At 46.1% G+C, this 27,735-nt stretch overlaps 1 protein-coding gene across 7 annotated transcripts in view; it reads right to left on the minus strand.

Annotated features, from left to right (window-relative positions):
* baz2a (bromodomain adjacent to zinc finger domain, 2A) overlaps positions 1 to 27,735 on the minus strand; it is a 30,332-nt gene that overhangs the window by 1,859 nt on the left and 738 nt on the right. For 2 of the 7 annotated variants that reach the window (XM_080764553.1, XM_080764555.1), the window contains exons 2-29: positions 25,630 to 25,759; positions 23,023 to 23,955; positions 17,379 to 20,273; positions 16,864 to 17,127; positions 16,339 to 16,749; positions 16,158 to 16,218; positions 15,609 to 15,717; positions 15,385 to 15,486; positions 14,850 to 15,078; positions 13,869 to 13,930; positions 13,702 to 13,767; positions 12,514 to 12,963; positions 12,064 to 12,318; positions 11,581 to 11,795; positions 11,377 to 11,451; positions 11,081 to 11,270; positions 10,380 to 10,442; positions 10,143 to 10,287; positions 9,382 to 10,010; positions 6,929 to 7,259; positions 6,240 to 6,395; positions 5,460 to 5,620; positions 4,543 to 4,608; positions 3,748 to 4,034; positions 3,209 to 3,344; positions 2,650 to 2,796; positions 2,155 to 2,408; positions 585 to 743 (exon numbers count right to left, since the gene is read on the minus strand). In XM_080764553.1, the coding sequence (XP_080620679.1) occupies positions 585 to 743; positions 2,155 to 2,408; positions 2,650 to 2,796; positions 3,209 to 3,344; positions 3,748 to 4,034; positions 4,543 to 4,608; positions 5,460 to 5,620; positions 6,240 to 6,395; positions 6,929 to 7,259; positions 9,382 to 10,010; positions 10,143 to 10,287; positions 10,380 to 10,442; positions 11,081 to 11,270; positions 11,377 to 11,451; positions 11,581 to 11,795; positions 12,064 to 12,318; positions 12,514 to 12,963; positions 13,702 to 13,767; positions 13,869 to 13,930; positions 14,850 to 15,078; positions 15,385 to 15,486; positions 15,609 to 15,717; positions 16,158 to 16,218; positions 16,339 to 16,749; positions 16,864 to 17,127; positions 17,379 to 20,273; positions 23,023 to 23,955; positions 25,630 to 25,759 (8,981 nt within the window). Of the gene's footprint in view, positions 1 to 584; positions 744 to 2,154; positions 2,409 to 2,649; positions 2,797 to 3,208; positions 3,345 to 3,747; positions 4,035 to 4,542; positions 4,609 to 5,459; positions 5,621 to 6,239; positions 6,396 to 6,928; positions 7,260 to 9,381; positions 10,011 to 10,142; positions 10,288 to 10,379; positions 10,443 to 11,080; positions 11,271 to 11,376; positions 11,452 to 11,580; positions 11,796 to 12,063; positions 12,319 to 12,513; positions 12,964 to 13,701; positions 13,768 to 13,868; positions 13,931 to 14,849; positions 15,079 to 15,384; positions 15,487 to 15,608; positions 15,718 to 16,157; positions 16,219 to 16,338; positions 16,750 to 16,863; positions 17,128 to 17,378; positions 20,274 to 23,022; positions 23,956 to 25,629; positions 25,760 to 27,096; positions 27,209 to 27,735 lie in introns of those variants that run through there. The other 5 variants (XM_080764554.1, XM_080764559.1, XM_080764557.1 and 2 more) reach the window with 5 other exon arrangements.

Genomic DNA, 27,735 nt, shown 5'->3' on the forward strand with positions numbered 1-27,735 from the left:
TACAGGCTTATCGATCTGCTATTTCAGGCAAAATGTTGACCCCAGAATAGGGAAACTATGGGTTCATATGCTTAATTAACCAAGATTATACTCTAGATGCTTTACCGTAATTATTGGCATGATATTGATGGTCAGTTACATTAGCTCGGCTCTGGGCTAAGGTTTACTCAGCCAGCGCAGACCCATTGACTCGGCTCTGGGCTAAGCCAACTTGGAAGTAAGAAGCAGAATCTGACATTGTGACTTCTCAAAGTGAGTCAATATCACGTGTATTGACAACTTGTGAGCTTCACATGCATTTATGAACTAGTAGCGTAGGTTCCGTCAAGGACTTGTCAAGGCTGAATAGCTGGCTATTCTAATCAGTGGCAGAGCGATACCTATATATTGATTAGTCTGTGCTCAAATCTTGAATTTTGTACGTTTGTACATCCGTTATTGATTTTGAACATTTCTGAAAAATCTTGAAAGTGTGCAAACTACTGATTTAGAAGGCATTTGTAGAACACTCATTAAATATTATATGGCCAATAAAAAGGGCCCACTTTCAATATATATCATCCTGTCTAAGCTCCAGTAATAACCTTTGACCGTCGTACCCTCCCTGCAGCAGCCTCTCTCGCATGGTGAGGAAGTCCATGGGGTTCTTGACGATCTTGCGGTAGCCTGGCACCATCCGCGGGTTCACGGGTTCCAGGAAGGGCCAGGCGTCTCCGTGAGCCTCCATCTCCATCAGGATGATCCTGGAGAAACACACCATCGACACCATCAGTCCATCACAGCTTTGAACGGTGCAACAAACCTGGCTCCGAAAACATGGGTCCCACAGCAGGGCCAGGAGGAGCAGTAAAACATGGGTCCCACAGCAGGGCCAGGAGGAGCAGTATTCGCTGTACAGGCGCTTTCAAACTGACGTCAATAAAGGTGGTCAACTTTCCTAAACGAGTTTCCTGGATACCAAAAGCTTGTTTTGTTGGTCAGCTTAGCGAGCTAGCAATAATGTCATGTTTTATGGTGAGAGTAAAAAAAAAAAAAACCTTCAGGAGAAATGAGCTTATGTCTCCCTGACCTTGTTTGATATTTTTCTTAATAGACAATAAAATACAGGTACAAACAGTACAGGGTACAGTCAAACACAGCATTGGTAGAAAGACCTTTGTCTCCATTCGGGTCCCATGCATTCATTCACAATAACCGTGACAAACAATTAAGATTTGTCAAACACATTAAATCTACCTGTACAGGTTGGAATAGAAATAGTTATTTGAGGCTGGTTGATCATAGTTAATGTGAGCCTACAAGACAATATTAACCACTTAAACCCTATATAATTTGATGACTGCTGGTATCCCACAGGGCTCTATACTTAAAACACTTTAACTGCCCATAACGGATATACCCGTCTTATCAAACCCATCTGGAATCTGGCCATGACGGAGAACTCCGTATATATGCTTTTTTTTGTTTGATATCGGCGAGCGACATACTACGGTCTATTGCACAACATTCAAAACCGGAAGTCGTTGGTCGGTCGGCAAAATGATCCCCCTCCAATGAAAATCTTCTCCCGCTGATTTCTCGGAATCTAAACTGATTACGATTCTAATTAAAACACGCGCTAGTCGTGGTAAAAGTATTCAAGCCTCGGGTGGTCGGCGATCCTCCCGCAATAGATCTCACTTCCTTCCTGGACTACATGTTGCACTCCAGTGGGGTGAGTGCAGCAGAGCATTATGGTAATTGTAGTAATCCAGCAGTGAGACCAGTGTCCATGACATCACAGACACTTTGGAATACAAAAATATCTAAAAAAACACACATTACCCACATAAAAACCCCAGGAAAGTGTTTCTTGTCTCCCAAACATAATTCAAATAAGATCTCTTTGCAAAAGGGTTGAATGGGCTCTTTAACCCATTCTGGGCGGGAAGTCGGGAACCCCTTTTGGTGTTAGCATTGTGTTATGCTTTAGCTATTGAAAAATAGCAGATCTACAAGCTCATAGCACGCCACCGAGAGGCGCGCGCTACGAGCTTGTAGGTCTGTTCTTTTTTTTTATCGAAGAACGACTGACATAGAAACATAGCTTTTTTAGAATCTGATCTCAGAATGGGTAAAAAGGCATCATTCCAAACACATGTCACCAGCACTCACTCGCAGTAGGTGAGGTCGGGCTGGTTGCGGGTGGTCATGCGGCGCCGCTTGGACGGCGAGTGCCCCGCCCCCGAGCCCCCGGCGCCCTCCCCGGAGTAGCGGGAGGACGAAGGTGGCGGCGTGTCTTTGGGCCTGGTTGCCATGCCGGCGGTGCGGCGGGGCGTCGCGTCTTCCTCGGAGCTCTCGTCCTCGTATCTCCTCTTCTTCACCCGGTTCCTCTTTTTGGAGGAGCCGTGCGGCGAATCACCTTCCTCCTTGAAACGGGCAGAGCAAAATGACAAGGTTAGAGCAGGAGGTCAAACAGATTGGGGCAAATTAAGAGCAATTGCAACAGAGGGGAAATTTCCAGGGAGAAAGCAAGGTCTGAAAAGGACTTATTACACAAATGCCACTAATCTTAGCCTGCATGCTGTGATTGGAGAATGGCGCTTAAACGCTGGCTGTCTGTTGAGTGGATAACATTTAGGTTTTTATTTTTTCGTCAACGGTCCTGACCTTGACGACGCAGGTGGGACAGAACCAGTCCCCCTCGGGCACCTGGGTGACCTTTGGCTTCAGGCAGTACATGTGGCAGCCGTGGTCGCAACCGTCGCACAGCAACAGGTACTCATCATTGTCTCCCTTCCTGCACACCTGGCAGGTCTGGAGATGCAGAGAAACCACACGGTGCTGATGGTTAGAACCCGTCCCTCAGCCTCCACGTTGTACTGACCGTGGTGTGCTGCGTTTACCAACAGAGCTGAACCCTCCAGGCTTTTTTGGGGGGGGGGGCTGTCGAAGCATTGGATTTCTGTTTGATTACGTAAGCCATATGGCGAAATGGGGACCCTTTGTTCCCCCGCTTACCTTAGGGTTAGGGATTGGGGCTTACGTTTAGCTGTACATTTCTCCAGATGAAAATCAAAATGTATTGATTTTAGCCTGGGGTGGTTTTAATTGTGGTTGTCAGATAGCGTTAGCCAGCCAAGCTGCCATAGATCAGCAGCACACGGCCATCATCTCAAGGCACAACCGCAACTATAACAAAGACAGCCCATATAAAAAAAGGTCTTACCACTTTGACAACAGATCTCTCCCAGGCAATGGCCTTCTCAAGCTGCAGTAGACACAGACACAGCTGGGGGGCGCTGCGGCACCGGTCCAGAGCTTGCCTCCACGTTCGCAGCCGAGGGGTGATCTCACTTTCAAGACTGGGAGAGAGAAGGAATATTAGAAACAGGCTATGTTGTAAAAAAACATGTATACCGGTAGATGTACGACAGTGTCGCGCGAAAATGGCAGATCCACAAGCTCATAACCCATGGCGACGCGATACACTGCGAGCTTGTAGATCTGCCAATTTTTCAGGTGGAAACCTAACATGTGCAAAAACTTTGCAGGATTCTAATTTAAAAGTAGCAAAAAGCAGCAGATCGAGTAGTTCAAAACGCGCCACTTTGCCAGATCTGCTACTTTTGTGCGACGCTGTAGTATGATCAAGCACGGCGTTAATTTGCGGAAAAACACGAAAAGTTAAAATATGGGGATAGAGGAATCTGCCCCGACGTTTTGCATTTGAAAATGCACTGAATTTTGCAAGAGTGCCTCCGTCACCTCATGGCATCCATAGGCTGCAGCTCCTCTCCGGGCGTCGGGGTGAGCGGAGCCAGACGCATGATCTCGGCGGCGTTCCAGAGGGGCTCCTTCAGGTAGCGCCTCTCGATGTTGCGCTCCAGGTTGGCCAGCCGCAGCACGGCCAGGTCCAGGGGGTGGGTGGCGATGCGGGGCAGGTCCGACCACTCCTTCTTGGTGCGCACGATCCAGTCGTCGCGCGGGTCCGCGTCGTGCTCGTAGTACTGCAGGTCGTCGCGCGTGGAGTCCGGCTCGGGGACCGTGTACGGCTTGAGACGGAAACCAAGAGAGACGGAATGTCAGCTTTTTAAAAAGTTTTTAAACGTTTGAGGACCACTGCTCTGTAGTCTATAGTATAGACTACAGAGCAGTGGTCCTCAAACGTTTAAAAACTTCTATACAACTAAGAGTGTATTATAATTTTTTTATTTACTATATTGTTTGTTCTCATTTCCCAATACAGGCATATTCTCTACAAAAAAACACCTTGCCTCCATATTTTTGGGCATAAACAAAAAAAGGAAATGGCTGTAGATGGGCAAATTTCGATGTGAATAATAATAATAATAATAATATCGGAGACTTATATAGCACTTTTCATGACACTCAAAGACGCTTTACATCATCTGTGTGGCTTGGGCAAAAACCGAAAACCACTGCAACAAATGACTAGATTTAAAAGGAAGAGATAGTGTCTTCCTTGTTTTGTTTTTTTAAATTAGTGCATATCTCATTACAATTGTAAAGAAGGTTTTCTAATAAAGGAGGTGACTTTACCTGAAATTCTACCACTGGTGTCTCTGTGTTAGGATCACCTTCACTCTTCACAGTCTGAGGAGCCACCTTGAAAAAAATTAAAAATGAATGAATCCAAATATAATGTTGTGTTTAGCCATGTCTCAATATGTTCTCATTATTTCAAATGGTTTTTTAATACATTTCCAGCATTGTGGCTATGAGTGTGCAGCCCTTTCTTCATTTTCATTGTTCATCGGCCTTAGGCCTTTAGCATCTCATCAATTCTCCTGCTTGCTCATTATTTCTGAGTCCTGAGCCAACAGTAGGATCACAGGGCACCTCTACCACCTTCTGGACATTTGCTGCAACTGCAACCTCCTTGGTTTATAGTGACATGCTAAGCAATCCCCAGCTTTCCCAATTTATAGCAAGCCTGCAGTTCCTTTCCTAATCTCTCCAACTTAAACACTAACAGTGTATAAGACAAAAACGACTTGGAACACTTTCTGTCGAATAGAAACCTCACATGTCCAAAACTGTTACTTTTCAAGACTCAAATAAAACAAATAGCAGATCTACAAGCTCAAGCTAGCAGATGCGCTACTTTTGATACTCATGTGGGCATTCATTTATGAAAAAACACAAACTGATTGAATATAGAGATAAGAGGTTCCTTCCCGACAAAAATGTGACTGTAATAATTCAGTTCAGTTATTGCTTGGTTATCCCATTCTGGGCGGGAACCCCTTTTGGTGTTTTAAACATTATGTTATAATTTAGCTATTGAAAAATAGCAGATCTACAAGCTACGAGCTTGTAGGTCTGCTATTTTTGAAAAATCGTGACAATGTGGCGCAAATCTTTGAATATATATTCTTTCAAAGTGAATGTTTTTAACTCAGGTCTAAATGTGTTAAAGTCCATCCAATAGTGGAAGCTCGGTAGTGTTCTCTCACTTTGAGGTGGAGGTCAGCTGCGATGACCCGCTGTTCCAGATCCTCCACCCACTGCAGGGAGCTGACGTCCGTCTCCAGGGCTCTCTCCTGCACCTGCCAGGGCTGCTGCAGAGCCTCCATCAGGGCATCCCCCTCCTCCATCTTCACCTGGAAGATGGAGTCTACAGGGACACAAGATGCAAAGAGAACATGAGGAGGGGAGTGGGCAGGGCAGGGCGGTCACCATCGTGACATTTTAGTTGACGATTAATTGTCATACAAATGACTGTGGTTGATGATTTAGTTGAGTTGTTGGGGGATTGAACATAAAAAGGTAATACAAATAAAAAACGTTTGGTTTTTAGGCTGTGTAAACTAAAATTGCACAATAATACAGTATGACAAATACAAATCAAGACACAAAAAAGACACACAGACACCATCGTGTTGAGCCTGTAGATCTGCTATTTCCAATTATTATTTTTAAATGTATGAACAATTTTCAACAGAAAAATTAAGACAATATGGGGAATTGTGATGATTTGGTACCCCTAAAGCCAAAGTAATTAAATAAGATGTAATCTTTGATTTTATGAAATATCTGAGATCATATAGGACTTCCTGGAAGATTGAACAAGCATTATTTTGTAGACATGCATGACATGCTTCCATAGAAGCCATGCCCCACTTATATAGAATCCAAAAATGACCGAAACCAGTGGTGGTGACTGAGAACTTGAAACCAAACCAGTGTAGAATAATAGAGCGTAGCGTAGTAACCGCAGTGGCGGCTGCACTCACCGTGGGGTTGTTTTCTACACATGTCAGCCATGCTCTCCATGTGTTTGGCCAGGTGCTTGTGGAGCACCCTCTCCCTGACTCCTCTGGGATGCAGGGCCTGCAGGGTGTCGTACAACTCCTCTGGGTCCTTGATCCACCACCAGCCACGCACCATGGCTGCAAAATGATGACACACACACACACAATCACAGGCTGCACACTGTGCACAGGCGGCCAAATTGAAGGTTGCACTGACCCTGTCGGCCACAAAATATAGACTAGAGCGGCCGCTAAGTACACGCCGTGTCAGCCAAAACACACACTCGCGGACAGCATGACGAGCTAATCGACGGTCTTTAACCACGGACGTTGTTCTGGGAGACGACGTTCAGGAGGTTATTATAGTTTAGCATTTTGTAGTCGTTTATATTCTTTTACCTTTTGTTTTCAATTTCAGTTTGGATTAGTTTTCAAAGTGGGTTTGATTGTTTTGAAAAGGCTTAGTTTTTTTTAGTTTTAGATTAGCTTTTATTTTAGTGTAACTGATGAAGGCTGGATAGCTGAAACGTTTGTCCCCTGTTCAAAATGAAATTAAAAAAATGTATCTGCAGTCTTGTGTGCGCGACCAACTACCGTTATTTAGTGTTTGTAAGTGTTTGTAACTATTCATTATATATTTTGTTAGGTTTACTATATACAATAATACTCACATGTTGGGATGGGCTTGACCACCATCTGTGTGAAGTACTGCTGCTCCAGTTCCTGGAACACCGTGTTGGGCGGGCGGCCTCGCCGCTTGGCCGCGGCGGCCCGCGCCCCTCTCCGGGCGGGGCTGCTCCCTCTGCTGCCCCGCCTCCGCCGGCGGCCCGGCCTGGCGGGGGTGTGAGGAGCGGCGGCGGGAAGAGGAGGCGGAGCGGGAGGAGCAGCGGAAAGAGATGGAGGAAGAGGAGCAGGAGACTGGTAGGCGGTGGGGAGACCAGGCAGTGATGCCGAGGTCACCAGGTCAGCAGGACACAGACCAGGTGGAATGGTGGACTCGGCCTACAAGTCGGAGGTGTAAGACACGGAGTATTAACACAAAGATCACACTCGTGTGAAGTGAGGGGGCGCTCTTATCATCATACATCACATTCTGAACAAAATCATCACAAATGTGGTTTCGGCCAATCACAATTGGCGCCTTCAATTTTCTGCCCTCACTTTTTATCCTCAATATGTACTTTGCTCAGCCAATCAAATCATCGCTATGGGGTGATCAGCCAGTCAAAATTCGCTAAAATTCACACAAACAGACAAAGCTGGGCATAGGAGGGGCTAGTGCCACACATTTTTGAGGGGTGCTAGAACCTCCTATATTCAGCTATAGTGTAGATCAGGGGTGTCAAACTGTTTGTGTTAGGACAAGAATCTACACTGTAGATTCTTGTCCTAACACAAACATTAAATGCCATTGAAAATGAAGGGAGAATTTACGTCATGTGTCTGAGCAAATGATGATGATGTACGATGATAAGAGCGCCCCTCACTTCACACGGGTGTGTGATTTTTAACAATGTATTTTCAAAACATTTCCAATTTTCCATGTACTTTTACCCCATTTCCAGGCCAATCATACAGTGCAATAATGAGGCTCTATATTCCAGTGTGCCAGCAATGCCCCAAGACAGAGTCGAGCGAAGGCGTCACGCAACAAAAAGAACATAACACCACCACATCACGATGCAACGTGTTGTTAGATCTATTCCTTTTGTCACGCAACCTCCTGTATATATTAGGCCACAGGTATTTCACTTGTTAGACATGTTTTTTTTATTTTTTTATGAACAAACTAAAGTCAATAGCCCAAAGCAATGTATATCCAAACATTTCCCAAAGCATTTGATTTCATTCCAAACCTGTTCCAGACCTGGAAAACAGTTTTGTCTAACTTCAAAACATTTCCAGGAATTTCATGAGCGTGGGGAACCCCGACACTAGTCATGTGTTTTTACATGCATGCCAATTATGAAGGTGACAAATGTACTCCCGGATCCAATCTGCTGTGCAGAGCCAATCAAAGCAGTGGGAAAATTAACGGATACCGATATCAGGTTTCCAAACTTGGGTTCTTACCCCGATTGCCTAAGAAGTTCAGTGAATATAGGCAGTATAGTCTATTTACATGTGAAAAATAACTTTTTAGAAAAGCATATATAATGGAGTTATTGCCGTTATCACACATTCGCACTACTGCTATGCTTCAAATACAATATATTAAGTCCAGTAATGGGGATACACACTGTAACTTAGTGGGTAACATACGACGAATTAGACCTTTCCTCACCCAGGAGTCAGCTCCTAATCCAGACAACAGTCTTGTCAAAACTTGACTATTGTAACTCCCTCCTTACTGGCCTACCGGCATGTGCACTTAAGCCCCTCCAAATGATCCAAAATGCCGCAGCTCGCTTGGTCTTCAACCAGCCAAAATGCTCACACGTCTCCACCCTTCTCCGCTCCCTCCATTGGCTCCCGGTCGCTGCCCGCACAGAATACAAAACTCTGATGCTGACATTCAAAGCAACCAAAGGCATGGCTCCCCCATATCTCACAAGTATGATCGTACCCTACAAACCCTCCCGCACACTCAGATCAGCCAACGCAGGGAAGCTGGAGGTACCTTCACTAAAAACACCGGGACAACACTCCACACGTCCCAGACTCTTCTCCCTTCTGGCTCCAAAACTATGGAATGCACTTCCCATCACAGTCAGAACTGCAGCCTCACTCCCAATCTTCCGCCGTAGTCTGAAAACCCACCTCTTCAGACTCCACCACTTGCCCTAGCCCCTTAGATAGCATTTTATGTCGACTTAGATAGTATTTTAGACACTTATAGCTCATTACGTAGACAGCACTAGAATTGCATTTTATGTAGTCATAGCACTTTATAGTACACATGTATATTGTATAATATATAATATAGTATGTATAGTTGACATAGATACTCCACTGTTACGTTCTTAGCTTATACACGATTCATGATAACTACTTTTTATATATGCCATGTATGACATGTTTTTTTTTTTGCTTAAATGTAAGTCGTTCTGGATCAAGGGCGTCTGCTAAATTGTAAATTATAACGTATAATAGCTTTAGACAGATGCTACTGTATGTTGCATACCTTAAGGAGTGGAGCGACAAGGGCAGGCAGAGTGCTTGGCATCTGGGGAAGGAGTTTCGGGGGGGTGCTAGGCGAGGTAGGGTCTTGAGGCGCCGTCAGAGAGTTGGGGTCACACGGCTCTTTGGGGAGCAGGTTGAACCACTGTCCCCGTTTCTCGGCCATCCCCTTCACACTGTCCTCTGGCTGATTCCCCTCCGGAGCGCCCCCGGGCGCCGAACACGTGCCATTGGTGACCGCCTCCTGCTGCGAGTGGCTGAGCCAGTTCTGGAAGGCAGCTTGCGTGAGATCCATATTGGCCGGCGAGCCGGGCCCTTCTTCGGACGCCGGGGACCTGACGCTGCTGCTGCGTCGACGGCGGTTCCTGGCCGTGCGGAGGTGAAGCTCCACCTCGGGTTTGATCTTGCGAGGCCGCCCGCGGCCTCTTGGCGTGCTCATGAGAGAGGCGGTGCCAGGGAGAGGGTCCTCCTCCTCCGGGGAGAAGGCGTGGGGCGTCGTCTTGGCAGGGCGAGCACGGGGAGGAGAGGTGGGGAGGGCAGGAGGTGGAGGAGAGGCAGCGGGCATCTCCTCCACTTTGGGCTCTTTCTTGAGGAAGGTAACGGGCAACTCCGCTACGAGAATATCTCCTGAAGCTGCAGGACAGAGAGACAGAGGAGAGGTTGACCACAAATAGCTACAGGAGAAGCCAGAGATCTACCAAGCTGAGAAATCAAGAGTTGAAAATTAGCTTTCCAATTTAATAACACAAGTTTAAAAACACCTACTTAAGATCTCGTCCGGGCCTTCCACTAGAACCGCTCCGAGGTGAGGTAGAGCCAAGTATCGACGGCGGAACCGGTCCTGGCCCAGAGCTACAGATCTCATGGAATGGGACGACTGTAGCAGCTTCTTACGGAACAAAGCTTGGCGCTGTGGATAGCCGGGGGAATGACTATCATTACATAACGCATTCATAACAACAACAATAACAAAACGGCAAGTCTGTGTTGAGCGAGCCTTACCTTGGTTAGCTTATCTATCTGCCTTTCAAGTTCTGGGATGCTGGCATTGGTTGGACTTTCACTCTGCGATGAAGATACAAAATAAGTAAGCTACAGATCATGGTGTAATTCTGTACACAATAACACCTGACCGTTCCAATGCGAGTTACGTTTTGTTACGTTTGTAACCGTTTCCATGGGAAACAACAAATGATTCCGTTAGTTCAGAAAATAACTACCATTATCTTTATAAAACCCATCTACCGATACTAAATAATACAGCAGACATTTTGACAGGTATACACAACACAACTGAAGGTCAAATCCAAGTTTTAGCAATCGTCGCATTACAATGTATTTTATGCAAAAAGATTGTTTCATAATCTAGTATTTCATACAATTTTATGTACCAATACCTGTGTTTTGTTGTTTCGTTTAATTTGTTTGAGACCAAGGATCACAATGAAAATAAGATTATTTATTTATTATCCTTGACATTCTGTCTAAGACTTAGACACTAAGTCAAGTGTTTTCTTTTAACCGAACGTAAAATAAATCAAATCAAATAATTGCGGGTGCGTTTTATTTAGGAATCAGCCTGTTTGTCAAATGCCAACGCAGACAACTGTCAAAATGTCTGACTGTGAAAAAGGGTCCTTTACAGACTTCTTGTCATCCAGACCACACAAAAACGGAATCAGAACATCAAAAGGTACACGTACGTCACTGAGTTTGGGTTCGAGTTTGGGCTCTTCTTTGATGCGTGAACGCCTACTGCTTCTCTCCAGCAGCAGACCACTCTCCTCCAGACTGAGGTTCTCTTCTTCAGCCACTCTGGCACTCCGTCTCCTCTCTTCGAAACAGAGCTCTTCCTCAGAGCGCCCGGTACGACGCGCTAGTGCTGCCTTCAACCTGGGAGGGACGACAAACAACCACAAATAAGATAATACCATTTCACATGGGACTTAGTGATTTTATTTACATACTTTTTCACAAGTCTACAAATGAGCAATCTTACTTGCGCAGCTTTCCCTCAATGATCCACTTGTTTTTCCTGTAGGTAGCCATGTTTTCCAGCGTGTTGTCAATGTCACTGGAATATACACGGTACAGAGTGATAAACCAGCATTGTGACAGTAACAATAGGTGAAATGTAAACATTTGAATGCAATAATAATAATAATAATAATAATAAAACAAATCTCTTAGTTCTTGTTCTAACCTGGTCACAATGTTGCTGCCATTCAGCTCTGTCACCAGGAAGCCCAAGATGGCCGCCTTGGCATCCGGAGGCAGGGCGTGGAACGTTTTGGTTCTCAGCGTGTTGCACACCTCCATGTCGAAACCACGAGACTCCAGGAAGATCCGCAGGCCCTCGGAGACGGTGCTGCGGGTCAGATCCAGGTCCACCAGCTTCTCCCCAAGGATCTTAACGGACTGAGAGAGGGAAAAACACTTTGGAACAGAGTTTGGATTGGCAGGTTGGCCTCGAGGCGGACCAGTGATTTAAATGTCACTAGTTTGATCCCCGGCACCGACCGTTGGGTTAATACCAGCTCTAAAACTACAGTGCCCACCAATTCTACCAAATTAAACCAACACTGACGTAGGCCTGCAAGCCAAAACGCGTCTGTTTTGGTTGACTCCTAAGACCTCTACAGAGAGTGCGGTTGGCATCTTCCTTTTTAAAGTCTATGGCACACACCTGGTAATAGGATGGCAGGCCTGGATCATGCAACGCGGCCTCCACCAGCTTCAGCAGCAAATCCTGGAGCTCTCCTTGGCTGCTGCCCAGGCCGAGGAGGCCCTCTTGGAGGACGGCGAGACTGGGCACATCCTTGGGGACGTTGAGGCCGATCACTTTGCCATAGCCATTGAGGAACTCAACCACAGTCAGGCAGTGTGCGAAGGCTGTGCCCGACAGAACCACACCGGGAATACGAGACAGCTCAGGGAGAAGCTGGGGGGAGAGGTGGCGTTGGTGCAAGGTTCAAATATCAAATGTTTCTGATCAATGAAGAGGTTACATTATATAATTATACATCAGCGTGCAAGCTTCTGATGCGTGTATAGTTAATCCTCTGCTATGAGCTCAGATTACATCACGCCAATAGAGCAGGACAAATCAAACACCTCAGCTGAAACGTGAGCTCACCTTGTGGTCGGTGAGACACATGTCCTCCACAGGCTTCTTCAGCTCCTCTATGATGATCTGCTGTCTCTTCCTCTCCTCCAGGCGTCTCTGGGCCTGAACCCTGCGCTCTGCGGCCTTCTTGGCGGCCAGGGCGGCCGTGGCGGCGGCCGCAGCCTCTGCCTGCGCCTTGGCCAGGGCCTTGGCTTTGGTCCGAGCCCCCAGCACCCTCTTGCCCTGGGCGATCCTCTCCTCGTCCGTCTGCTGCACGGGCGGAGGGACCTCGGCGGCCTTCGCCCTCCTCCGGCGGCCGGGCTTCTTTGGCGGCTCCGGAGCGGAGGACTCCGCCGCCACCACTACCGCCGCCACCGCCGCCACCACCACCGCCTGCTGCGGCAGCAGCGGGGCCTGGACGGCCTGGACGGTTGGCTGAGCGGTCGGATCTGCCTTCACCTCCTCCTGCTCCTTCTCCAGCTGAAACCAGAGGGAGTGATGTTAGAACATGCTGAGGTTCTAGTCTAAGCCCAGTTGGGTTTTGTAAATTGCATCCGTTTTCTCCATGTCGTGCAGATAAAACAATATATATATATTTTTTGTAATATATTTTTTATCCCACGATTTTGTAACCCATTTTTCACCCCTGTGTCAATCATCTAATGTGATCCTGGGCTCTACACACCCTCCACCAACCTAGTCCCCATATATGGGGGACAAGGGGAGAGCAACGGACTTGAACTCATGCTTCCTTCATGCCTGAGTGTCCAAGTTGCTCCTTTACACCTGACAGGGGGGAGTTTCCCTGGTTGGACGTAGCGCGTGGAAGGAACACGTTATTCGAACCAGTTCCTTTCCCCTCCATCAGGCGCCCCGGCTGGCCAGGGGGAGGCAGTTTAGTGACCAGGATTACTGCATGTTTTTTGTGAGGGTACCTACCCTAGGGGACACGGGGAGAACATGCAAACTCCACACAGAAAGGCCCTTTCACCAACCCCACCTTCGGGTATGGGCATTGGGCACTGATGACGCGGAGGAGGAAACACGCCGCCAGCACCCACAGCGTCCCGAGCGGGAATCGAACTCAGGACCTTCTAGCTGTGAGGCGACAGCACTATCGCTGTGCCACCGTGCCCGATGAAACAATAATTATAAAAACGAAATAGGCCATGTGGTGAAGAAAGGACTGGTGATAGGGTTGAAGAGTCATCTATATACCTTGGCTTTCTTCTTCTCTTCTTTGAGCTTCTTATTCTTGTTGTCTTCCTTCCTTTTCATTCTTGCCTAAATGAATGTTGAAAAATGGATTATTTGAGTATTTATAGTATTTCAACAGTGCATCGTTTTTTTGTTTTTGTTTTTCAGTTGTCATCATCTCCACTAACCTTTCTCTTCATTTTCTTCTTGATTTTTGCAAGTTTCTCCTTATCTTCCTCCGTAAGCGCTTCTACAGATAAGAAAAGAAAAAGAGGAAACATGCATACAAACAATTAGCCACAATACAACAAACTCCTCCTACATGCACACAGAGTTGCACCACTTACTTCATTTCATTTCTTGTCTAGCTATATATACACTTTACTTTTATAAGTTCTTTGATGTTCCATCTCGAATTGTATGATTTAAATGTATATCATATGTTTATATAGGTCCCTACAGGTACTTTCCCCTCCGACACACGCGTTCTGTGTTTTATGTAAGATGTTGATATTCAAATTTCATACAATTTTCATTTAGTTTTATGGAAATAAATTAATCAAATCAAACCTCCACCTGTGATTAAAATAAACACAATAGTGATTAGGACTACAAGTATCTAGCAATTATTCTATCAATTACTTTTTCAATAATCGAATATAATGAGAAGCACCTTTTTATATATTTTTACATCAACAAATACAAAAAATGAACTAATCGCTTTGTCAGATTAAACACTTCAGCCCAATGTTATACTTTGTTGTAAAAGGTTATACAAAATAATTATCAATAATCACAAATTACTGACAATGGCCAAGCTCACAAGGATAGGCTATATGATAAATACTGCGGCAACTTTGAGGTTCCGTCTACGTATTCATGTCTATGGGTCCAACAGGCTACCCTCCACTACAGACACTCACCCTTCATGTCTATGGGTCCAACAGGCTATCCTCCACCACAGACACTCACCCTTCATGTCTATGGGTCCAACAGGCCACCCTCCAATACAGACACTCACCCTTCATGTCTATTGGTCCAACAGGCTATCCTCCACTACAGACAACTCACCCTTCATGTCTATTGGTCCAACAGGCCACCCTCCACTACAGACACTCACCCTTCATGTCTATGGGTCCAACAGGCTACCCTCCACCACAGACACTCACCCTTGGCCTCCAGGCGGTTCAACAGCTTGGCATCGACCTTGCTGAGCAGGTCAACCATCTTGGGTTTGGGAGGCCTGCCGGGGCGTCGGCTCTGTGCCCCCTGGCCCCTCGGGGCTCGAACCCTGCCCGGCTTCTCCTTGTCTGGGTTTGGAGGTCGCCCGCGGCGGCCGGTGATAGCCATGATCATGGAAGGGACCTCCTCATTAGCCAGAAGCACCCAAGTCGTGCCCTGTTTTGGAGAAAATAAAACGTCAGCCTCTTCTGCCAACATGATGTACATCGTATCGTTTCCTCAAATGTGAATAATTCAGGCTTGCGGATTTTGGTCATTCACTAAATTCTATATAACTTCTCTGAATATTCTCCCATGATCCAAACTGAAATTTCCATGACCACATGCCATCGATGGATGAGGGGTCGTCATGAATGCTGTTGTCCATGGGCATGCAAGCTGGTCGAACTGACTTTTCCGGGAGAGTGGGATCCCCCAACATGATGCACTGAAATCAAACAGCGATGGGCAAAAGACCTCTACCTCTGGACTCTCCCTCTCCTCGTAGAAGTCTCCTACGGCCATGCGAGGGCTGAAGCTGAAGTGTTCTCTGGTGACGACACCGTCCTGGTGCCTCTTCAAATACTGAGGAAAGTGACGAGTAGCCGAAAAGGGAGATTATTATTATTTTAAACAAACCACCGCTACGGTTTGAATAGAAGGAATCAGTGAAGAGTACTCTGTGGTGCCGTTTAAAAAAAAATCACCTTGATGATTTCAGGAAACTGCTTCATCCTCCTCCCACAGGGGGTGTAGTACCAGGTCTCACCCTTCATTCGGTTCTCTATCTTCTTCACGCGGATCTCTCTCCTCCAGCTATGGAGAGTTCACAGATACAAAGACAGAGTCGATAAGTCACTGAAACACAGTAGATGCATCACCACGTAAACCCTATATACTAAGACCCCCCCCCCCCACAGGCCTTTATACTTGGTCCGCTCCTCCCCCACTTTACAAAATGTCTTTGCGAGAAAATGGCCGATCTACAAGCTCACAATTAGTTGCAACATTGTGACCTTGTAGATCTGAAGCACTGACGTTTTGGTCCTGGGACCTTCATCAGTGCTATGACCTTGTAGATCTGCATTTTTTGCCCAATGTTCACGCCAGAGGAGGTATCGGTATCACGCTCCAACACACAAAGCCAGGGGCGCTGGGAGATCAAACTTCGAACACGTACAGCTAATTCAAAGCAACTGAAGCAGGCAGGCAGGAGCTAATGAGACCAGGACTGAATAAATGAAAGGCCTTATTACCCATGAAGCATTGGGAACTGGACCTGTTCCTCGGTTGCAACCCTCCTTTTGCTACCTTCACCTGAAATACAAACAACCACGATATAAGCCTTTCAGTATTTGAAATCTTGTTGCTATATCATTTGCCACATCAATGCCACATTTTTAGATGAAAAAATAAATCAAAATAAACAAACGTCACCTGTTGTAGAACCGTCGTCTGCATCGTGGTCATTATCGATGTCATTGGCCGTGGTTTCAACATCCAGTTTAGGCATTTTTGCTTCATTTCCATCCTGTCCCTGTTTCTTGATCCTTCTGCGTTTCTTGGGCTTCTCAACGACCTCGGTGCTGGATGCTGAAGCCTGAGCCAGAACCGCTTCGATGATGGCTCTGATCGGGTCGTCCTCTTCAGCAGGAGGCCCAGCGGTCACCCCACCAACGTCGGCCGTTTCTTTGACCTCCACTTTCAGGGACTTCTTCCTCTTTCTCCCGGCTCCTTTCGGCTTGGCTCCATCCTCTGCTTTCATTTTCTCCTCCTCCTCTGGACTCATAATCTTCGCCACCTTTGGAGTTCGGACTCTGGGCTTTCGTTGTGCCTTCTCAGAGGTTACTGGCAAAAGAAATGTACAACGTTCAGATAAACCTCGCCTGAACATGTTTTGCATAACACCCTTGATATGAAGTCATTTTGGTGCATTATTTGATACTCTTAAACATTGAATACCTGGAGTAGAAGAGGCCTTTGGAGTTCTGGGTTTCCGGGGCTTTCCTGGAGTTTTCACCTTCCTACCAGTGTCTGAAACGGCTGCGTCAGCTAAGCATGGCGGCTGGTGTTCGAGGCTCACCGCAGGGGCACCAGCGGCTACATTGTCATCTTTCATCTTCAAAGTGGGGGGCGCCACTTCCTCATTAGCAGTGTTCATACTGTTGATAGGTCCGGCAGAATCTGGTATATCCTCTCCTTTTGGCTCCCAGTCTATTTTAGGTCCTATTCACAATATACCACATAAAACGAAATTCTAGTTGTTTGCCATATGCATTATGTGTAATGAGGCAGGAAAATAAATGAGACAGTATCTCCGTCTGAGTAATGCCCAAGGAGAAATATCTTCTAATAGAGGAATTCTTAATAAGGCCAAATGCAACTTTACATTACTGCAGTGCAGGAGAAATATGGAATAATCTAAATATCTCAATGAATACGTATTATGGATTTTCAAAGCCAGTATAAAAACATACCTTGGTGAAATGGCTGCAGAGGCCCATTCGAATGTGAAACGGGCGCGTCGCTCTGAGACATGTCACGGTGGGGTTCTTCTATCTGAGACGTGTTGTTCATGGAAGGGTCCAGCAACGACTCCCTGGTGCTTAGGCGACTGTCCATCGTCTCTTCCTCCCGGGACGTGTTCTGTTCCCGGGACGTGTCTTCTGCCCGGGACTTGTCCTCTGCCCGGGACTTGTCCTCTACTCGGGACGTGTCCTCTGCTTGGGTTGTGTCCTCTGCTTGGGTTGTGTCCTCTGCTCGGGACGTGTCCTCTGCTCGGGACGTGTCCTCTTCTCGGGACGTGTCCTCTGCTCGGGACGTGTCCTCTGCTCGGGACGTGTCCTCTTCTCGGGACGTGTCCTCTGCTCGGGACGTGTCCTCTGCTTGGGTTGTGTCCTCTGCTCGGGTTGTGTCCTCTGCTCGGGACGTGTCCTCTTCTCGGGACGTGTCCTCTGCTTGGGTTGTGTCCTCTGCTTGGGACGTGTCTTCTGCCTGGGACGTGTCCAGTGTGTCGTCGTCCTCAGAGTCTTCCGCACTGGAGATGCTGTCACTAGTGAGGTCAAACACATTAGAAGGCTCTGACTCTGTAGTAAGGTCGCACACTTTGGTAGGCTCTTCCGCTGTGAGGTCGCACACTTTGGAAGGCTTGCACACTTTGGAAGGCTTGCACACTTTGGAAGGCTTGCACACTTTGGAAGGCTCTTCCGCTGTGAGGTCGCACACTTTGGAAGGCTCTTCTGCTGTGAGGTCAAACACACTAGAAGCCTCTTCTTCCGCTGTGAGGTCACACACACTAGCAGGCTCTTCTTCCGCTGTGAGGTCACACACACTAGAAGGCTCTTCCTCTGTGTGGGACACATCATCATCGTCGTCGTCAAGTTGAGAAGTGTCTTCTCCCATGCTGGAGCCGTCATCACTCACGTCTGAGTCATTCTCTATTTGGGAACTGTTCTCAAAGCGAGAGGAGTCCTCTGGGCATGAGCTGTCGTCAACCAAGTGCGTGGTGTCCACCACACTAGAGCCGTCGTCGGTTTTAGAGGTGGTGTCAAGTCTTGAATATTTGCTGTCATACTCGGATGTGTCGTTAATATGTGACAAGTCATTGAAGGAGTCCTCCTCAGTCATGCTAGTATCTTCTGCCCTGGTGCTATGGAGCCGTGAGGAGTCTGTGTGTAGAGTCTGTGCCACTGTGGAGTCCTCTGCCCCAGAGGACTCATCTGAACTGTCCTGCTCCAGAGATTCATCTGCATTTGATGGTCTGTCGTCCATCTCTTCATCGTCATAAGCGACGGTTGTTGCAGGCTCCTCCGCAGACTGTGAACTCCCTGGGGAACTAGTAAAAGAATGCCGCGAATCTGTCTCAGGTTCCTGAGTCTGAGTCTCAGTAGCTTCCACATTTGGTGGGCTCTTATCTGTACCCGCTTCAGGCTGAGGGGGACGCTCCTCTGATTCTCCTAAGGCAGTCACAGCAGTTATTTCCTGGTCCGTCGCTCTATGATGATCAGACTCTGGAGACCATCGTTTTAGGGCTTGAGGAGGAGCGGTGCTTAGAGGGGCGGGATCAGACTTGGCAGGGCATTTATCCGCTGGGGAGGTGGTCTCCGGTTCAGAGGGCAAGGTCACCAAGGCAGGGGGGGCAGGCAAAAGCGCAGTCCGAGGAGCTTGAGTGGTTAAAGGTGGCGTTGCAGACAGAGATGAGGCCATAGGCCCTCGAAGGGCGCTAAGGGAAGGAGTGTTCACCTCTGATGCCGACGACATCGCATGACCAGTGGAAGGGACAGAGACCGACTTGGGAGGAGTAGATGCTGTCTGAGGTCGCGGTGACTGAGTCAGTATTTCAAAAGGTGTACTGCCCGTTGAAAGAGAAGTAGGTACGGATGTGTGAAGTGGCGATACTAAAGGACAAGGACCAGGTGGTGTTGCCGATGTCGGTGGTCTGCAGGAGGACGACATTAGTGACGGAGTCATGGTACCTGACGAGGAACTTGCAGTCATTGACGTTTCACGCACTAACGACAGAGGTGGTGCAGACCGCTCACGTGCACTCCCGGATGCATCCGGGATGGAAGACATCGGAGGAGGAAGCGGCCTGGAGCCTTGGACCATCTGCTGAAGAGCGGAGATGGGTGCAGAAAGCGAGTATGAGGGTGTGGTGAGCCCCATGTGGGGTGGAGAGGCTACGGGGGCCAACGTTGTATAAAGCGGATGAGGAGGTACACTCGCCGAATGAAGAGGAGACATGGCAGGTGGCCTGGATGTGTTCTCCAGCAGGTGTGGAGGAGTGGATAAGCTCGAAGGGGACGCCGATATGTTGGAGGAAGGGGATCCCACCGGCAGATGCGTGGACCCAGCAGGGGAGAGCTGAGCTGCAGGGGGAGGCCTCAGGCCATGCACCATTAGAGGTGGCGAGGAAAGTCTTGGAGGAGCAGCAGCGAGAGAAGACGCCAAACTGGGAGGTGTGGAGATCCGTGGCGGCGTAGACACAATGACAGGGGACGAAACCGCTGGGGGTCCTGGGGCAGATATGGGAGGCGCGGAGACCACCGGAGCTGTGGGAGTTCGGGGAGGGGTTGGTGCCTTCACAAGAGGAGACGGTGAAACGGCTGCAGAAGACGCAGACACCGAGCGATGAGAAGACATGGAATGGGGAGGTTGTAGACTCATCGGTGGCTCCCTCATTTGGGAAGCCATGTCTGGGCGTGGGGCTGTTGGCTGTTCAACATGCTGACAGTAGTCACTGGTAGGCCCCATATGAGGTACAGGGGGGTTAGCGTGGTAATTGTCACTTTTAGGTATCTGCTGAGCAACAGGCGTCCTTTCCATTCCATTATAGTCGTTATCCACATCCTTGAATGCTTCACTCATACGCCCTAAGAAAGAAAAATAGAAAATAAAACCATTATTACTAAACAGTCATTTTTGCATTGCATTACAGTTAGCAGTGAGATGTAACAAGGCATTTGATAGTCTCACAAACAACACTAATCTCAATTTGTTATGAAATTGATTTGTGTAAAAAGTATCCCGATACACTTTTTTCGTTTCCGAACCGATACCACAATTTCTGTGTTAGCCGATACCGAATACAGATACCAGAGAGGCAGAGAATAATATTTATATGAATACAAAAAGCCCATCTTATTTTGAAGTACACCGACCGGGAATATTAGTGTTTATAGCTCTATATATATATATATATCGTGTTGTGTTTATAGCAGACTCCTCATTCAAATGTGCACTTGCAGTTTGGGAAAATCCCAACATTTTATTTACCTTAGTGTCAACCCCTTACCCCTGTGTCGGATCTGTGGTTAGACTGACATATTTGCCGATACCGATATGACCAAATAAGTGCCGATCCGATACTTTTCCGATACCGATACAGTATCGGGACATCTCTAGTAAAAAGTGTAACCCGAGCAGACACAGATCACACCAGACCATCAGAGCGAATCACTTGAGCCAAGCTCTGTAGCAGTAACAGCACCACCTGGTGGTTAAAGTATGGTGCTGCTATACCAAGTTGTGCCTGGTACAAATCCAAAGATATATCATTTTAAATCAAAGGGAACTGGTCATAGTGAGGAGTCCCAGGGATTCATAACTTGGACACAACACACAATAGTATGTACGCTTTCCTCCAACATCGTTTTAAAAACATGGGGAACTATGATAGGGGTGTCCAGTGAAAGTACAGTATGACTGACGAGTCACCCTGTCGCATTAGCCTTTCACCACTTTTAACCATTATTTTAAACTTTAGCTGTTGGAAAACAGTAGATCTACAAGCTCGTAGCACTGCACAGAGTGCAGTAGATTTTTTTTCAGATTGGGGTCACAGCCAAAATACAGATAATTCTGAGGGTCCTTGACATGAAATAGTTTGAGAGCCACTGACAGAATCATAGGACCTTCAGAAAAACTGCCATGCTTTAGATTAAGACATTTGTAGAATCTGGTCTGAGGTCTTGGGTTAAAGGGTTAAATATATTTGTATCTGTTCAAACGAAACATACTTTTACAGTTGAAATAAGCATGAATGTAAAATGAGAGAATACAAGCCTGATCTTAGTTAACAGTTAACACGATCAGTAGTATAAAAACAAGTAGTCTCAACTTTTGACAAAGAGGAAGACTGTAGAAGATCTGAACCACACCCCATTAGTGTGACAGTTCAATATACATCTGGAAATACAAGAAACATACCTGGAATCTAGTTTGTCATAGTGGAAAAGCACTCGACACAAAGGTCCTCAAACAATTTCTCAACTAAGAAAGAATAAGCCATCTATTAATCTGAAAGTTCATGTGAATCTTGTTGAGCCTTTGAGCATATTAATATGAATTTAAAAATACCTTCTGCAGGGCTTGACATTAAGGCTTGTCCGGGACAAGTATTAAAGTTTCCTGGACAAGTGCATTAAAATTGTACTTGTCCGTTGGACAAGTGACTCTTGGTTTCGTTTTTTCTGTGACGCTCATACCAGCCAACAATATTGTCTGGCAGTCTTGTCAAGTTGTCTGGCTTTCCTAATCATCACCTTTCCAATATTGTTAATAGCCCTAGAATGTCTGTAATCTTACATACATTTCATGTATTCCAAACACCAAATACACAGCCATATATCAGTCCTATCAGAGCAGTTAGCAGACTGACCACGTCAGCATGTAAACTTGTAGCACTGCGTGTATACTCACCCAGTAATTAATTCCTAAGAATGAGTCAGATATTTTCCTCTAGTTTCATATCCATGTGAAAGTTCTGGAAGAAAATATGTTGTGTAAAATATCGGCACTTTTACATGAGGAAAAGCTAGACTGAAAATATAAAAACTTCCTTGGGAAATGGGAACAGTCAATGTTTGGGAAGCACAAACATTATGGCACACACAATTGACAGGTGTGTTGCGATTGGTGTTGGGTAATCGATCACACAACCTATTTTGTGTGCCCCATACATTTGTGCTTCCTAAAGTGTTCAGTCCTGCACTCATTCCGGGGCCCTCGCCAGAGAGAATGTCGTGTGCTGCTCGTGGAAAAGTGATATATAGTGAGATATTTGACTAAATACACATTTTCTGCCAGAACAAATGACTCCAAGTCTTAGGAATTCATTATTGAGTGGGTGAATAGGCAGTGCTATAAGTTTAAATGCCGACAAGGTCAGTCTGGTAACCGTGCACGGATAGGACCGATCTATGGCTGTGTATTTGGAATACATGAAATATATGTAAGATCATAGACATTCTAATCTAGAGCTATTAACTTGCAAATTTAGAATATTCACCTATTCAAACATGTATTCACCAATCAACTGTGTTCACATGTATAGCTTCTGACTGGTTACTAGAGTGATTATGTTTACTTTTGTATTGGAGATTATGTAATGGGTATTTTTGGGGTAATTTTGCTGTAAATATTATTAGAATGTATAATTTTTTGTATTTGATTGGGTGTTTTTTTAACTATAGTGTCACTATATTTTTTAGAAAAGTCTCCTGTTGCAAAACTTTGTTCTGAACTAGGCTAAAAAGATTTAAGATTGTAGATTACAGACACTGTACTTAAATACATCAATCACAAAATTCCACAAAGTACTTCCACAAGTGCTATGATCACCTTGCATGCCAGAAGACATTCCCACATTGCAATGATCACCTTGCATGACGGAAGACATTCCCACATTGCCAGCATGGGGGCTTCTCTCCCTGCTCGGGTGGCCTTGCGGTGAACCACTGTCCTGCACCGCTGATGGGGACATCATCGCTACCGATGACATTCCCATAGGCAGAGGGCTGCTGGTGCCCCCTCGGCCAAGACTGTGGTGCTGTGGGCTCCCGCGAGGCGGAGTGAAATTCTGGGAAGCTGGGGGCATCATTTGCCCCTGGCTCTGGGACTGAGGCTGGGGTGGTGGCGGCTGCGGTTGGGGAGACGGTAGAGCAGGGTGCTGAGCCTGGTGCTGGTAGTAGGGCATCCCGTCGGGCATCATGCCATAATGCTGAGGTTGCTGGTGCTGCTGGTGGTGATGATGTGGGTGATGGTGGGAGTGGATGTGCTGCTGGGGCTGTTGGTGTGGGGGCGGCTGTAGAGACTGCTGCTGGTGATGCTGTGAGGTTCCAATCCCAGGGTGCACTTGGCCCTGGTAGGCCCCATACATACCGTGGGAAGTATAGCCCATCTGCTGGGGGCTGGGGTTACTCCTGTTCCAGTACTGACCTGAAGTCAACGACATGCTTGGGGGGCCTGCTACGGGGGACTGGTGGGAGCTTCCCATACCCCCGTTTAGTTGGTACTGTCCATGGCCCTGGTAGTGGTGCTGTGACTGAGGCTGCATCATCCCTGGGGCAGACTGCTTGGGGTGCATCCCGTGCCCAGGAGAGGGACCCATGGCTGGGCTATACTGAGGCTGTCCTCCCCAAAGGTAGTCATAGCCCATGCTGCTCTGGTGGTGGTTGCTCATGTGAGGGTAAGGAGCCGTTGGTGGGTGGGGACCCGGCACACCGGACCCATGTACAGTAGTGACACCATTCACATTCATTTCGCCGTTCATATCTGTCGGAGAGAAACGCCATTAGTCCAGTTCATGTATTTGTGATTTACAGTTGTGTGTTAAAGAATATATATTACCAAATAACATGATACAATTTCTTGCTGGCATTTTTGCAGCAATAGCCATTCAACATAAAGGATTTCCATAAGCGTCAGTGCGCCTCCACCATTCCGGGCAGGGTCAGCCTTTCCCAGCAAATATGCAGATTTCACGCAAGCAAAACTATAGAGCGTCGCAGTCCCGCCCCCTCGAGAGACCCGGAAAAGAAATCCACGTTCATTTTCCTCAGACTTTTCAGAAAGTTTTTATTTAAAGACGTTTACGCCACGGATAAAGCCAACTGTTGTTGTGACAAATCATGACAATAAACACAATGTTTTGGGCCAAACAAAGAATTAGAAAGTCGAAAAAAACAGCAGGTTACAACACTTTGTTGTTTTTCTTCTTTGTAATTATTCGTTTGGTCCAAAATATTGTGTTTGTTGTCATGATTTGTCACGACTCCACTCCAGTTGGCTTTGTACGCCGCTTAAAAGGTCTTTAAATAAATACTTTTTGAAATGTCTATGGGGAAAAATGCATTGGGATTCATTTCCTAGGCCTGGCGTCGTCATGGAAGGGGGCGGGACTGTGACGCTCTATTGATGTATGCAGATCACAGAGTTGAATTAAGGAAGTTAGGAGGAGGGCATGTCACAATCATCATGTCCTGTGAAATAATGGGGCTACATAGCACATGCACAATGTAAGCTATGGTGAAAGGTATTTGGCAGATTAACAGAAGCTTGAACTGCGTATGTGCTACTGCTAATGCTATATCTCCATTCGTCACAGGCTGTGACATCCGCTCTTGCCATCCTTTTTAATGTAATGAGGAAGGCAAGAGCCACCAGATGACGAGTTGACACCATGAACTATTTTAGAGCTAATTTCTTTCCCAAATACACGCCAACTCAAGATTATCGTCTAAAACGGTTTGACCATTCTGGTATGTCTGGGTGTGTAGCAGTCGATACTGCACGGTTCGTTTCTAAACTAACTCTGGGATCTGTATTATGGAAAACGGACCAATTACAAGGTGTCACCAAATTTGCCAAAAGAGACCATCTTCAGGATTCCATTTAATGTACACATTATGGTCTGAAGGTTCAAAGTTCAGGCTTCCTTCAGACCATGCAGCAGCATATGTAATAATAACAACGATAATAAGTCCGATAAGCACAAGACGAAGCAGCTGTACGTGGCGCCCTCTGGGATCTAAGAGATCATAATGGCATCAAAATCTATAGTATGCACAGTAAACAAATGTCTTAGGAAGAGTGTTGAACTATACATGCACACAGAATAACTCTTCCTAAGTTCCTACTACTTCCTTTCTATTAAGGCTCGGTTCCATTTAGTGTCAAAGTTAACAATTTTAATTTTAAAGGACCCCCGTGACTCTAAGATTGTACAAATTTAACCAATTGTACACTCTTAGAGTTATGGACCCGTGTGGGGCCATTCGGAACCCACGCAAGGACACTTTGAGATCCACTGATGTAGCAGAGTGTTTCCAGTGATCCAACACGCACAACAGGAGCACCCTGACTCTGTTTGACCAGAATGGAACAGAGCCTTCATTAGTATCAGCGGTAACTCCTGTGAAGGAAGTAGGGATGGCTGACCATACTTACTTTTCCCTTGCTGTGGGAAACTCATGGAGGACCCGTTCGTATAGAGAGAATCCCCTGAGGTCAGTTTCAGTCCTGAGTTTGCCGAAGCTGAAGCATGGCTACCATAGTTGAAATGGTTATTCGCCTCCATCTGCAACATGAACAACAAAAGCATACAAATGTATTCTCTGTGGAACAAATGATTGAGCTTAATAGAACACATCAGTGTCATTAAGTAACTAAGTACATTTGCTCAAGTACTGTAATTAAGTACAATTTGAGTATTTCCAGTTTTCAGTACTTTTACTTCTGCTCAAGAGGCAAAAAAATTACTTTTACTCCACTACAATTATTCGAAAACTTTAGTTACTACTACTAGTTCATTTGGATTTGTTAAAAAAATGTATTTGCTCACACAAGCTCACAATGTGTCGCAAATTTGTAAACTATTGTGAGCTTTGTACATTAGATCTGCTATTTTTACATACATTACAAATTTTAGAAATTGAACTTTTACTCAAGTTAATTTTGAATTACAGACTTTTACTTGTAACAGACTACTTCTACATTGCAGTATTGATACTTTTACTTAAGTTAAAAATGTACTTTTCCCTCACTGGAACACATACTTATACTCAGTTATTCAAATAAATATAAGACAAACAAAACAAACTTGATAAACGAAATAAATTTTAAATAAACGGCTAACTGGTTGTTGTATACGGGTACTTCTCTTTTATTTGACTATGTGGTTTTAACTGCCATGATTCATCATGCTAAAAAGAACAAGACGAATTTAATGACCTGGTGGATATCACAGATTCAGTGTAGCATGAACCCTGTTTTGAAGGCCCGTGAGACTGAATTCAAGACTTAAAACAAATACTGGTATATATGCAATAATTCTTTAAAGCTTGCAAATGTTCAATTGAAGACCATTTAAGACATTTCCTGGAGCCCTGCAGGCGGTCTATAAAGTTATTTATAGAACTCCGCATTTATAAAGTTTTTTTTTAATGTTACATAATAGGCACCTTCCCGTCCCGTCCCCCCACCCTCCACAACACAACACAACACAACACCAGTATATATCTCGTGTACTGCATGTATGGCTTTGGCAAAATAATGGCTGCTTATCATAATACCAGCATCATCCCAACAATAAAGCGTCAAAATGTCGCAACTGTCTGGTCTAAAACAGCAGATGCCCGGGCCCGCATAATGGACAATGATACATACACACTCATCATTAAAAAGCACCGTTTATTACCCCATTAGTACGGCGACGGCGTCGTTCGCCGAACTGATCTACAAGCGACGCGTTCTCAGCCTGTAGATCAGCTCTTGTCGGCGGGCGACGCCGTCGAGCAATGGTAGTGTAAATAAATGAATGCTTTTTTTTTTAACGTTGATGAGTCTCTCCATGTTAAACGAGCAGACAGACAGGCCCACGTACAGCCAAGAGGAAATATTATTACAAGTACTTACTTGACAATTAAAAAGAAGGTTATACAACGTTATAGAACCACTTAAAAACAAACGTGTATAATATATTATTTATTTTTTTAGGAAATATTACACACACGTTCCCAAAAAAAAGTGTTAGGCACTCGGCTAAGCCATTTCTATTTCTTGTTCTTCTTGTTAACGTTAAAGCTAACATTAGCCAGCGTGCTCTTCTTCTCTCTCTCTGCCATTTAGGCTCAGCCTCTGACTGAGAGGCATTGGGACCCATTCACATGGCAACGCTGCCCGTCCGGTCGAGAGCGGATACGGAGACTGCCTGACATTGCCTGTGTGCGAGCGTGAACATTAAACAGGATACGGTAGGCGGGCTCTAGACAGGATAGGACATTTAAGAGGTAAATATAAACCAGGCTTTCCGCAGGTACTGCGGGGAAGCCTGTGTGTGTGTGTGTGCGTGTGACGGGTTTAGCTCTGCTCCGCTGCCTCTGGTTCTCTCGGCTTTCTCATCATGATCCAGACTAGTAACAATTCACAACAAGTCTTTATGAACTGTTTCACTTTGTCTACTAGCATCTTAACTAGCAGCCGATAGAGAACATGGTTCGATTCCTCCGTACACCCATGCACTGCTTGTTTAGAGTGGGGACGGTTTCATTATCA

Source organism: Protomyctophum bolini (assembly GCF_963924005.1).
Source record: "Protomyctophum bolini genome assembly, chromosome: 5".
Classification (NCBI taxonomy): domain Eukaryota; kingdom Metazoa; phylum Chordata; class Actinopteri; order Myctophiformes; family Myctophidae; genus Protomyctophum; species Protomyctophum bolini.